Below are 13,188 nucleotides of genomic sequence, written 5' to 3'. Positions count from 1 at the left end.
CTATTTTCTGCTTTGGCTCACACTGTACTTTATAGGCCTTAATTGCAGTTTCTCTTCAGTGGTGTAGTTTCATTGTTTGAAGTCAATGATAAAAGCTTTATTGTCTCTGAATATAAATTGTATTTTAATGTGCTACATTTGACAAGCAGTACACACAGAAAATGTGAAGGGTAGACATCTGCAATTTGTGTTATTTCTGCTATTAAATCCGGCTCATAACCCAGGAGAGAGAGAAAGGGAGGAGTTCTTTCTTGATATTGTTGCCTGAAAATTAAACTTAGATTTTTACAAGTTAAATATTTTCCTATCAGTCCTTGATGAGTAGTGGGGCACTTATTTCTATTGCTAATGTAAAGCCATGTATATATGGCCAGAAATTTGAATCTATTCCTTATTACTGAGGTCTTGATTTTGGCTTCCTATTGTGAAAAATAAGAGAAGTGAGATGTCCCTCTTAAACTTGTATCTGTGTGCATTATTGTAAGGAGCTCCTCTCTGGTGATGAGGCATGGCCTGTTTTTGAACGTTGCTATTTCTTTACATGTCTTTGTGCTTTTGCTTAAAATGTAACTGAAGTTTTCCAGACACTTTGGCTGCAGTTAAAATGTTACTACACTTTTAATACAAATTTTAATGTTGTATGCTGCCTTTCCCTTTTGTTGTCCAAATGTGCGTTTCTGGTGTCAGTGAGAATATTACTGTGTTAAATCCTGCAAGATTTGTACATATAGCTTTAAACAAGTTGTTTCCCAACCATTTTCCCCAGGCAGCTGGACAAACAAGTAAACAAGCAGTAGTTCAGGCTGCAAAACGGTGGATTGTGTAATGTTGTACAAAGTGGGAGTTTTGAAATCCTAAATCAACTTTAGGATTAGTGAGATAGCTAAAGTACACTTAGAAACAGCTTTTAGTGCTGTTTGGTTCTAATTTTTAATTTTCAAAACGGAAGTCCGTTAAACATAAGTGATAATAATTGTATGAGTAATGGCACTTCAGTATTTTAATTAAAAGAAGTATGTTTAAATTGTTGGTTTATAACTGTTACCAATAAGCAAGCAGGAAAAAGGTTTTTTGTTTTAATTTTTACTAAAAAGCTTCCTCATTTCTTTCTTCATCTTCTCCAAGTACCCCTTCTCTACAGCTTAATGCAGCCACTCACCCCACTGCCCAGCACCACCGAGGACATTCAGAGACTTGAAACTCATCATAGCTTTGTTTGAGGGAGCCGAGGGGGTCAGTAGAGCATGTGCTGCCGCAGATATACTGCTGCAACAGTGTCTCCTCACTCCCAAGATGCTTTTTCACTGAGAAACTTTCTGAGTGCACACTATTTTAAGAAACTTTGATAGTCCTTTTAATTTTGCTACGTATGATAGGAAAACATTCTCGCAACTGGAAGTGCATGCATGCTTATACATATTTTTTGCACCAGAGAAAGACAGGAGGTAGTGAGCTTCTTCACTGCATTTTGTTCTCAGAGAGTGACTTGCTTTTTTCCTTTGTTTGCTTGTAAATTCAGAGTTATAGAAATTGCAGCCTGCCACTCTGCTCACACGTCGGCTGCCAAGACCCAGAGCGGCCAAGTGTACATGTGGGGCCAATGCCGCGGGCAGTCAGTGATCCTTCCCCACCTCACTCACTTTGCCTGCACTGACGATGTGTTTGCTTGCTTTGCTACCCCTGCCGTTATGTGGCGTCTTCTATCCGTAGGTGAGCTTAAACATTTTTTTGTTTTGACATCTTCTAAATAGAATCATTAGTACATAAAACAGTTGCATGCATTTGAAGCCTAAACTTAGTTCCTTGCAAAAATTCATACTGGGAAGCATAATTGTAACCATATATTACATATGTGTAAATAGTAATAAGGTATTATAAAAAATTGCTAAGGCCTGATGGCAGTGCTGAATGATTGTCTGTTTTATTGACATTGTTTATTTCTGTGGGGAAATGCCTTGGGTTTGGGGAAGGGAGGTTTTGTGTAACCACTCAATGTTACTGTACAATGGCCATGGATGGAGAAGCTGAGTTTGAATTTGGAGACTTGAGGGAGCCATGCAGAACATTTAGGAACCCTGAAGCTTTCTTTGATGTCCTTAAGTAGACTACTAAGAATGAGGGAGCCAAATTCCCACATGCAGAATTGGCCACAAGCAGTTAGTCTCATCACAAGTGATCACGACCTGGGCTTCTGAAGAGACAAGTTGCTGGATCTCAGATAGTTGATTAACATTAAGGCCTGTCTTGATGACTTTGAAGAGAAAGAGTTAAGCATATAGTATTGTTTAACAAAGAGTTTATTCTTCAGCTACAAATTCAATCCCATATTGGTTGCTAATAAAGTTACTGGCTTTGCTGACCTAATCAAAGATGAGATTCTTGGGGTTGTCTGTAGGTGACTTCTGGGAGCTTAACCTAGAAGGTAGAATGCAGCAACTTGTTAATTCATAATTGGAACTGTATTGAGTCCATCATACTTCCATTCCACTTCTGTACTGCCTTTGTAATTGCTTTTGTGTTGCTATATGCTTTTGTCTGACAATTGTAGAACATTGTTTGATCCCTTGTTGCCTTCTGGATGCCAAGGTAAGGAAGTTGTGTTAATAATACTCATTTCAGCTTTGAGAGACTAGAGGATTAAATGGAGAATCCTGTTCTCAGGAAACTGCTTTGCCAAAATTGATGTTTTAAGGCACAGTCCAAAGACCCCCATTTGCTCTAGGTTGAGGCAGTTGTGCTTTCTAGGGTGCCTTGTTTGAAACTGTAAGATATATGCTTAATTACTATGAAAATTCTTAATATTCTTAATATTTGCTACTACTAATTAGATGAAAATTGTGTTACTGCACTAAAATCCCAGGCAATGGGGTGGTTCATTCCATGTAAATATGTCTTTTGTCATCTGTAAGTTCTACATAAAAATATCTGTAGTATGTTCAGATTTTTCTTCCATAAGAATTGGTTATTTTATGAAGGAGATGGGACATTGTTAGTATGTATAGCTTAATCATAAATTCAGTTGTATGTATGTTGTTATGTATATTAGCAGGGTTCTGGGGCTCTTCAGCTTCCATTTCTTCTTGCCCAGTTACAATATTATTTCATGCTATCAGAATGTCTGCTCCACTTTTTCTCATGCCTTTTCTTCTCAGTTTAGTGCAGAATACTGAGGAATTTTTCAGAGAGTGGAGGAAGGCAAGAAGCAAAAACTGCCTCTTCCCTTATTTTGTTCCTCATGGAGAGGACAACTGCTTGAGTGAGACTGAAACTGTTTGTTACATTTTTTCAGTGCTCCTTTCTGCAAATTAATCTTTTCTTACCTTCTTTTACAAAGGCTGTTTTAGGTCAGAAATGCTGGTTTAGGTTAGCTAAAAGAGTCCTGGGTGGGATTACATATGATCATTCCTGTAATTATCACCTTTATGCTGAAGACTTCCAAGTAACCCGTTTATTACTATGTGTATTGCTCATTAATACTCATTAATACTCTTTAACACAGTGTGGTTAAGACTGCGTTCATAACTATTTCCCAACACATCTTTTATCACCACCTTCATTGTCACCATCAACAATACACCCAGCCTCCTTGCACTGCTTCACACCTTGGGAGTCATTTTTGACTGTAGCAACTCCTTCTACTTTTATTTTTTGTCTTTGAGTTATTGGTCCCTTTGGAAATATTGTTGCTACAGTGTTGCAACATCGTACCAAAGCACAAGGTGAAACCTTACAGGAGGAAAAGGTTATTTTACTTTTAAGCAAAACTAATTTCAGATGCACCTTCAAACTCACATTCTTGTATGTGCCAAGTGGTCTGTCCAGCATCCCGGCACTAAAATGTGTTTTCTGGTGGTCTGAGCAGGGTTCCTTGTGATGACAGAGGATAAAGGATGCTGGCTGTCAGGCCGTCATCATGTTTCCTGGATTCCTTTTAGTTAGGTGACCATGTGCTGGCTTCAAATGTGCCTTTTTGCCCGCTCTGGGAGCTGAGAGTGACTAGTCTCTCCACTGTGTCCCACCTTGGCGAGTCACCAGGACTGACTCACTGTTGTTTTTCTCCTGATCTAAGTGTGGTGAGAATCATCAGGCTGCTGCATCCTACGATCTCAACATCTGCTGAACTAGGTGCCATGGACAGCTGCCATGCTTACAACCCTTTTCCATCTGTTGTATTCCGGTGCTTCCACAACAGGCATTCCCCTGCATTCCCCATTCGTGGCAGTTCTAACATTTCTATTCCAATTCTTAGCCCTGACTGCTAAGCAGTTTTCTTGGCTTTGTGCCTTGTCAGCATGAACTGCCTCTTAATTTCCTTCCTCTGGTTGCCCCTTCACTGCTGTAACAAATAAAACCACCTATTTTGCCTCTAAGAATTTCATAACTGAACCCCACTATATTCAGCATACCTCTGCTGGCTATAGAAGTTGTCTGGACATGCATATTGATGGACATCTGAATTGACAGCATTAAATTTCTGAGACTATGTTAATTTTTTTTTTTTTCTGGCCTTACATAGATGAGTTAGAGGAGTGGAACTTTTTTTTTTTTAATAGGGATATTTGTTTGGAGTAGGAAACTAGTAAGGAATGAAAAAAGCTGCCCTTTATATGCTTCTCCGGGACTTCATACTGAACACATAGTCTGCTGGGTTTTTTTACTAGCCTTAAAGAGTTGTTTTTATTAAGAGTGTTAATTGCTGACAGATACCCAGGATGTTATCATGAGAGATACTTGTATTACTTACTACTTACTGTTAAATTCCCTTTTTTATTCTAGAGCCTGATGACCATCTAACAGTAGCCCAGTCACTTAAGAAGGAATTTGACAACCCTGAAACTGCAGACCTGAAGTTTCTGGTGGATGGAAAATACATTCATGTTCATAAAGTTCTTCTCAAAATTAGGTGAGGCACAAACCGTATAGTTTAATATAAACTAAACTGTATAGGGTAGTCCACTGTGCTGAGTGATTTCTGTGCAGAATTCTTGACTTATTCTTGCAAACTACCTTTTGCCTCAGCCATGGGATTCCCCTGATATTCTTCACTGTTGGTCTCTTTTCCTCATTTCCTCGCTGCTTGGAATTATCAAACACGCTGCTTACTACCAGCCTTTTCATCACTTTCTTCCATCTGACTTGTATCCTCCTCTCTGCCACCTAAACGTCCTTGATCCTGATTTCTAATAACCTTTTGCTGCTGAGGAAAAGGCTCACTTCTTTCTGCTGCCTTCCCAGTAGTTTGAATCAGTTTTGCCCCCTTTATAGGCTTGGCTTCCTCCACTGGGATGATTGCAGGGTTTTGTGTTTATTCTTGCCATTCTTTTTTTCCTTACACAGGACCCTTCAGTTGTTTCAGAAACTTCTGTAGATGCTCTTCGGATTATCTTTTTTTTTTCCGTTTTTTGTCAGATTTCTTATCCTACTTGTTTTAAACCTTCTTATCAGTGAATTTGAATTTTAAGCTGGCTTCTCTTTTTGTTTTTACAGTTTTTTGCAAGTTAACACCACTTTACAGTGAGATTTGACATACATATGCAGATCTACAGAATAATCACATTGTTATTAACACGCAGAGATTAGTTTGTTATTGCTGACGCAGTTTCTACTAGGATGTTCTAGAGGCACTGGTTTAGATCTCTTCTGTCTTGCTAACTGCTTCTGCTTCATCCTTATTATTACAGTAGTTTTTCCTCTTTGATACTTTCTTTCTCAAAAGAAAGAAATGCTTGGCTATCTCATCCTGCTTATCACCACTTTCGTCTTCCTACTTTTGCTCCTGAGTCCCATTATTGCTTTATTGTATATTACTGCATAAAATTAAAGATCCTTGTTAATTCTTGCCTGCTCTTTTTTTCGTCTGTACTGCCCTCCTCTTACTACTCTAATTACCTGTATTACTATTTTCTTCCCTTTACTGTTTTCATTACTTGCACATTACACTCATGCCTATAGTCCACCCCCTTTTTTGGAATGCCATATGTCCTTCATCAGATACCACATCAAATCTTGTGTATCCCCAAAATGTTTCTGAGGTTCTTTTCTTTTTCTTGATAATCAGACTATATGTAACTTCTCCTTACTTCTTTTTTCTTGGTCTACTTTTCTCAACTTATATGGCATTCTGGGAAGGAAATGTGTCTAATTATAAAAAGGGATTTAAATGTATGGCATTATCAAAATAATATGCAGGAATAATAAAGCATCAGGCACAGTCTGTAGAATTAATATTTTCTTTAAGCCTTATAGTCTCATGATGCAACTGGATCAGAGGATAATGTGTTTAACATGGTATTTTGAAGCATTCAGCCTGTTCCAGAGCATTGTTATGAATGCAGTGCTGGTGAAAGTTCCATTTCATTATCCAGTCATTTCTTTACCACTTACTTATGAAGACCTTTTTCCATCTTGTTCTATGCCTACTGTTGAACTAGATCATATTGGTGGTGCTTATTAGCTTGCCATGGTGGTGAAATGGCAGGGCAATGGCAGAAGCTGGCCGAGTAATGTACTGCCTGCAGAAACAGATACATATGGGTATGTATGTCTTACACTAGACATCAGGAAAAATTTCTTTACTGAGAGAGTGGTCAAACACTGGAACAGGCTGCCCAAGGAGGTGGTGAAGTCACCATCACTGGAAGTGTTCAAAAAACTTGTAGACATGGCATTTCGGGACATGGTTTAGTGGGGATGGTGGTGCTGGGTTGATGGTTGGACTTGATGATCTTAAAGGTCTTTTCCAACCTTAATGATTCTGTGATTCTGTGATGTGGGTGGGATTCATCTGCTCTGCATTCAGCCAGCCAAAATCAGGTGTCTGGTCTGTCTCTGCTGATAGAGAGAGGGAGAGAGGCACTCCAAAGGATAAGTCACTCCAAGATACTTTGGAGACTGAAGGATGAGTACCAACTGATTTCTATTTATTTACTTATTTATTTTTAAGGGAGCAATGTACACCACCTTCTCTCTGACTTTTATTTTCGTGTGGTGCCACTGGGGCAACAGACCATTCCCAAGGTCTGTTCTACGGCTGGATGGATAGCATGGTCGCCACCACTTAACATGAGGCTCAGGGAGACAAAGCAATGCGGTTTGGCCTGCCTCTTCCAATGCCAGAACATGGTACAAGACGTGTCAGAAGCTAGATGATGACTTTTTAATTCTTTATTAATTTGACTTGATGTTTATTTATTTTACTAAAAATACAAAATACTAAGGAAAAAATTCTTTAAATAACTGGTAAAATCAAATGTGAAAAAGGTAAATTCAGTGATAAAATAAGTAACTATTTTTCATTTGTATCTAAGTTATGCTGTCTTTAGGATGTAGACTTGTTCCAGTGTCATTAAAAGGAAACCAACCTACCTTTTACATAAAAGTTTTAGTAAAATAAAGCAAATATGTAGTATAAAAGAGTCCAATTAAATTGTGGCTGTTTATAGAAAAAGTTACCTGAGGTGGTGATGTTCATTTCCATCAGCAAAAATTTTGAAAACAATTCATTTTTTAGGCAGCGGTGATTTACAGTGAGTTGTAAGTTACTGTGAACTGTAAGTTGCAGAGTACAGCTATCAAAGGCAGTGCTTTTTCCTTTTTTGTATCATGTCCATCACAAAAGTATTCAGACTTAAAAGGAAAAGGTGATGAAAGATCTGGGTGAGAAGAGTCTTCACTTTAAATAATTTAATTCCTGAGTATATGGGGATGATAATGACTAATGATGCTAATGACTAAATCTAATGCTAAATTCTCTATGGCTCTGACACTGGAATAAATGTTATCTAAAATATTTATTAATAATTTTCCTCCTTACTAGATCGTGTTGGAGAAAGCAGGCTGAAATGTGAGAATTGTCAAACCTAATTGTAAACTTTATCTGTTACAAGCCAGGTAATATAATTAATAGTTAATGTATATCGTGTTTAAGAAAATGACATCAAAAACACATGGACCATTCTTAAAGCTATTGTAAATAGAAATGGAGCCAAATATTAGTAACGGAAATAAAGGAAAAGTCTGAATTATATTTTTAAGGCTTATAAACCTTATAAGGCGTAAAGAAATTAACATGTTCAAACCAAGAAATCATGTAGCTAGAGTTTATGGTTTTGTGTTTAGTTTGTTATGACTGTTGTATTTTTTTTTACCAATTTCTTGCTGCAGCTTAACTTTCAAGCTTAACTCTTTACAGTATGCAATCTTTGTTCATATTTTGTAGGTGTGAACATTTTCGTTCCATACTGAATAATGATGATGAAATTATAGAAATGAGTGAATTTTCTTATCCTGTTTACCGAGCCTTCCTGGAATACCTGTATACAGACAACATTAGGCTCCCTCCTGAAGATGCAATAGGTATTTGCCATAAATGGAAACAACTCTAGGTTGCTGTTTCTGAAAAATTGGATTTGTGTGTCATAACAGGGTGAGAAAAGCAGGGCTTGTTAATTTTACTTTTATCAGCATTTCAATCTTGAGTTTGGCGGGTGTCCGGAAGAAGGGATGCAGTAGCAGGAAACATGCCCAAGGAGAATGAGTGATGGGGATGGAATAAGGTCAAAGATGCAAAACGTTCAAAAAGAACTCATTGTTTCTCATATTAAGAACTGTTTTTTCCTTAAAGAGGCGCTAATGCCACACTAAAACTTTTCTGTTTGAGTAGTTGTGGCAATTTGATCATGAGTGAAAAGGGAGCTGTTCCCCACATGATTGTTATGTCACTGATTGATGCCTTGAATAAGATAGATATGGTACAGTGAGCAAGAAGACAGAACACTTGCATAGTAATAGAAGAGTCCCTTTTTGATATGTCTTTTGAGGACCTTTAAAAATGCACACACTGTCTAGGGGAAAAAAATAGAACAAGTCTTTCATTAATTCAGCCTAAAACAATAGGGCAATTGTTTAATTTGAAATATATAACTTTTACACCAGGATAGTTAAAGCTGTATGAATTTTCACAGGACTGCTAGATTTGGCAACACTATATAGAGAAAACAGATTGAAAAAGCTGTGCCAGCAAACCATCAAACAAGGCATTTGTGAAGAGAATGCCATTGCTCTTCTTTCCGCCGCTGTCAAATATGAAGCTCAGGTAAGGAGAACATCTCTTCAGGCAAATAGTCGTCTTCTGAGAAATGAAAATGTTTAATATAAACATAACTGCATTCAACTGATGAGGCATGATTACTGCAATTTCCCTTTCTGGCTTCCCAGAGGTTTGTTTTCCCCTTTTCAAGCTATAAAAAAAATGTAGCTACTAGTGTTTTCTTTCTGGCCTTTTGGCTTGCACCTGTGAGTCAGGATTCTTAATCTGCTTCCTGCCTTGCCATCTGGCATGGCATGGCATGCAAATTTCTCACTGCCATTTACTTCTCCACCTTTGGATTTTGCTTTGCTCACTTCCTGAGCTCTTCCACCTGAACGTTTTACCTGCCAGTGTCTCGTACAGTCATTCTGGTACAGGTGGTGGGAGAATTTACCTGTAAAGTCCCTCCCTATTTACACTTGTGCTTATATCAAAATTCCACTTTTGCCATGTTGTTTACAATGAATCGTGCTGACATGCAACAAATTACCTATTGTTATTCCTCTCCCCATATCCTGTCATCTGGTCTGCCCTTGACTCTGGAATGTTTCACTAGCACTCAAGCTGTTATCAGCAGTAACTGCAAGCGCTTTTTTTGTAAACAGACAAATACTTTCAAAGATGTTTTCCTTTTCTCGACTTCTTAGTGCTATGCTGGAAATAATGATGTGGTCATTTTTATTATTCAAGAAGTCTGCGTATGTATTTTAGACTTAATAGCCATTGTTATAACTGAGCATCTTAGTTGAGAAGTCTTCATCTTTTTGTTCAAGATTTCTTCTGCTTTACAAGAATGAAATTAATGTAGCCAAACAGAGAAGATTACCTATTAGAAGAGCCAAAATATGCAGCTGGTAACAATGTTTTTTAAAAATAGTTGGTTTTTGCTTTTCCCTGGCTGTAAAACGTAGGATGATGTTTTAAAGCAAGAGAGGCTAGAAGTGTAATATGATGGATTGATAAACAGTCCCATGTATAAGAAGCAAGTAGAAAGAAAGGACTGAAACAAAAACTGGGTTAAAAAAGTTTCAGTAGCCTGTGCTGTATGGAGGCAGAGCACTATATGAGATGCATTTGTGTAGGAGTTGCAAAGAGGAGGCTGGAGGTCGGTGAGTTTTGTAAAACAAAAAAGGAGATAACATCAGATTAGTAGATAATAAGATTATCAGCTGCCAGTTACAAGGCAGTTGTAACCAAGGTATCAGTAAGGGAAGGTGTGAACAGCTGAAGCAAGGAGGAATTGTACTTTCAATGTGTTGTGGCAGAAGCCCGGCATATCAGGGAAGACTGGACAGGAAGGGACGACTAATTGATTTGATTCTCCTAACAGCAGAAATTTTCATTAAAAGTTTTCTCTGGAGTTTCTCCTCTTACAAGCTCTTCAACAGTTTTGAATGTCTCCAAAGCAGAAGTGCCTTTAAGTTGACCTGTGTCAGGTGAAATAGTTAAAGAGTAGTTAAAGATATGTTTAGGTATATTGTGAAGTAGTAAAACTAGCCTGGACAAAGTCCTAGTTTATAATGGCTGAAACACAATAAAAGGGATTGGCTAGGTGACTAAATATATGTTATCCTCCTCTTCCTTTTATGATTCAGTGTTTTATTCTGTATACCTACTATTCTTTCAAAACATGCAATATTTTAACATGACCATCAGATGATGAATTGGTTCACCTGCCCTGGGTGCAGCATGTGCCAAACTCAGGAGTGCATTGTTGCCCTCCTCCCTCCATCTGCAGCTCAGAAAGAGATATAGCAGAACTGCTTCAGAGAATTGCAGCAAAGACTTTGTTATCAAAGACATGGGATAGTCTCTATCTAAGGAATCATGAAGTAAGACAGGATCTTTTACCATAAAAATTAGTTTAGTAGTAAAATTAGTAGTAAAAATTGGTTTGAGAACCATGTGCAATGTATCAGTGCTTTAGTAGAAAACTGTCCAAAGAAGGATTATGAAAGAGACCTGATGTTCTGGAAGTTTGAAAAGATAGAACTAATTCAACTTTTTGTCATTAAATGTGAACACTGCATGTGAAAGATTATAGTGCTGTGTCATTGTCATTAACATCTCAAATTAAGTGAAGATTGACTTGGCTACTGCATGCATTTGTTAGGATTAAAAATGCTTGAAAATATTTTGTCCTATCCTCAAAAAATAGAAAGAGTTGCTGCTACAAAATTATTCTAAAGCATATTTCCAATATACACTGTAGCAAATTTTAGATTAATCATCTTCTATATAACAGAATTAAAAGCCAGTATTTCTTGAAACTGCAAAATTAGTGATCAGAATTCTATGGTATCTATGGACCTCTTCATAGGTCAGTACTAGAAAAGGCAGCTGCTGTTCATTTTATTTAATGTAAAAGTTTGCACATTGACTGTAAAGCAACCCAGGTTCTGGCAGCAGCATTTCAGAGGTCTGATGAAGCTTCAGTTGTCAGTGTCTTTGATCTTCTACCTTTTTTATTTCTTCTATGTTTTTTATTTCTTCTTCTATTCTCATTCCTTTTCTCGCTTTTCCAGCACTTTTTGATAAGAGATACAATTTACTTCTGTGCGTTGTTCCTACCTTACTTCTTTCTAAAGGATATTTTATGCTGCTTGGCCTCTGTTAAAGCTTTAGATAGTTCTTGACAGGGGCAATAGACTGGAAACATTCAATCTAAGGAAAAGGTTTCAAATGGAAATGCACAGGTATTGTGCTAAATTTCTCTCTACTATTAAGCCCTGGCTGCAACGTTTGTGTTGTTAACTTAGAATAAAACTGGGATGGCGTAAGAGACCTCTTTTTGCTGTAACCGTCGAAGAGTTTATAGATCATGGATCATACTGCCAATTTAGACTTGCCTTGCTGCTGGCTCCAGCTCTGGTTGCAGCAAGAAGGTAATTCATTTTCCTTCAACAGCAAGTTATTGCATAGGAACCAGCTAAAGGGTATTGAGCCAGGACACGGAGAGAAGGATTGCCACCGTTGTGAAGAGTTTGAGTGGGTAAAATTTGCTGTGTGAAATCATGGTTGTATGGCCTAACAGCTTGTACCTATCCTGTGCTGAACTTCTGAACATCCTGTTACAGCAAGACCAGGACAAGACAGAACCATTTTTTGCTATCTAGGAATCCCAGTTCCTAGACAGGGACACAAAATTCCTAGATTCACCACAAAAGACACATTTAACCTAACATCCAGTTTGTATTCAGTGAGCATCATCAAGTATTACATCGTATTTTGCTTTCACTTTCAGCAAGACTAGGATATCTGCTATTTTTCACAGGACCACTACTGAATTCAGTGTAAGAAGGAGAAGAAAGGAGTTACTGATGCTCTAGTAGTTGTATGTGGGGAAGGTTGGTGGTTTCACTTATTAATAACTTTACTGATGAGCTCAGTAAATGTGATGGAGTTCTAGAGTCAATTTAGGTGGCTACTCTTGTTTTCTCGGGGGGGGGGTGTTATTAAATAGTTTGTGTGAACGTATTTCATTTTATCATTTGTGATCTAATCAAAGTGATCAGAAAAGTGATGGGTAATGTGAACAATCTGGTATATTCTCTGCTAATTAAATGACAGATTTGAAATAGAAAAATAATAATTTTGCTATCAGTCATTCATTTTACAAATTACCTCAATTTATTCCTAGGACTTGGAAGAATTTTGCTTCAGATTTTGCATAAACCATTTAACTGTTGTTACACAAACTCAAGGCTTTGCAGAAATGGACCATGACCTCCTGAAAAACTTCATTAGCAAAGCAAGCAGAGTGGGAGCATTCAGAAATTGAGGTCTGACTACCACCAAGCTGAAGAGCATGTCCTCTTCCCTCCTGGAAATACTTCTCCTTTGGAGAACTTATCCATGGTCAGAATGTGCAAAGGTTTGGAAAGAAAGACTCAGTGTCCATCAGTTTAGGAAATGTGTAAAAGTCCACTAACATAGAGGTTTTGTGAAGATGGCTCCAGCGTAGATGTATGGCGAGAGTTCATTGCCAACAGTTAGAATTTAACAACAAAAATCTAATGCAGTAACTACCCCTTCCCGCTTAAAGTCAAGCAAACTAAGCTATCAATATCTTGTCTGTCTGAGTTTTTTTCTTTTTTAAA

At 37.7% G+C, this 13,188-nt stretch overlaps 1 protein-coding gene across 2 annotated transcripts in view; it reads left to right on the top strand.

The window, feature by feature from the left end:
* RCBTB2 (RCC1 and BTB domain containing protein 2) overlaps nt 1-12,869 on the top strand; it is a gene marked incomplete at both ends in the record, with an annotated part of 29,979 nt that extends 17,110 nt beyond the window's left edge. For both annotated transcript variants that reach the window (XM_082001263.1, XM_082001264.1), the window contains 5 exons: nt 1,520-1,710; nt 4,777-4,903; nt 8,219-8,355; nt 8,964-9,094; nt 12,729-12,869. In XM_082001263.1, coding sequence (XP_081857389.1) covers nt 1,520-1,710; nt 4,777-4,903; nt 8,219-8,355; nt 8,964-9,094; nt 12,729-12,869 — 727 coding nt within the window. The remainder of the gene's footprint in view (nt 1-1,519; nt 1,711-4,776; nt 4,904-8,218; nt 8,356-8,963; nt 9,095-12,728) is intronic.
* Between the last annotated feature and the right edge of the window lie 319 nt (nt 12,870-13,188).

Source organism: Phaethon aethereus (genome assembly GCF_964289735.1).
Source record: "Phaethon aethereus genome assembly, chromosome: 1".
NCBI classification, from domain to species: Eukaryota; Metazoa; Chordata; class Aves; order Phaethontiformes; family Phaethontidae; genus Phaethon; species Phaethon aethereus.
The sequence above is the reverse complement of the archived record's forward strand: the minus strand, read 5'-3'. Positions and strand labels throughout refer to the sequence as shown.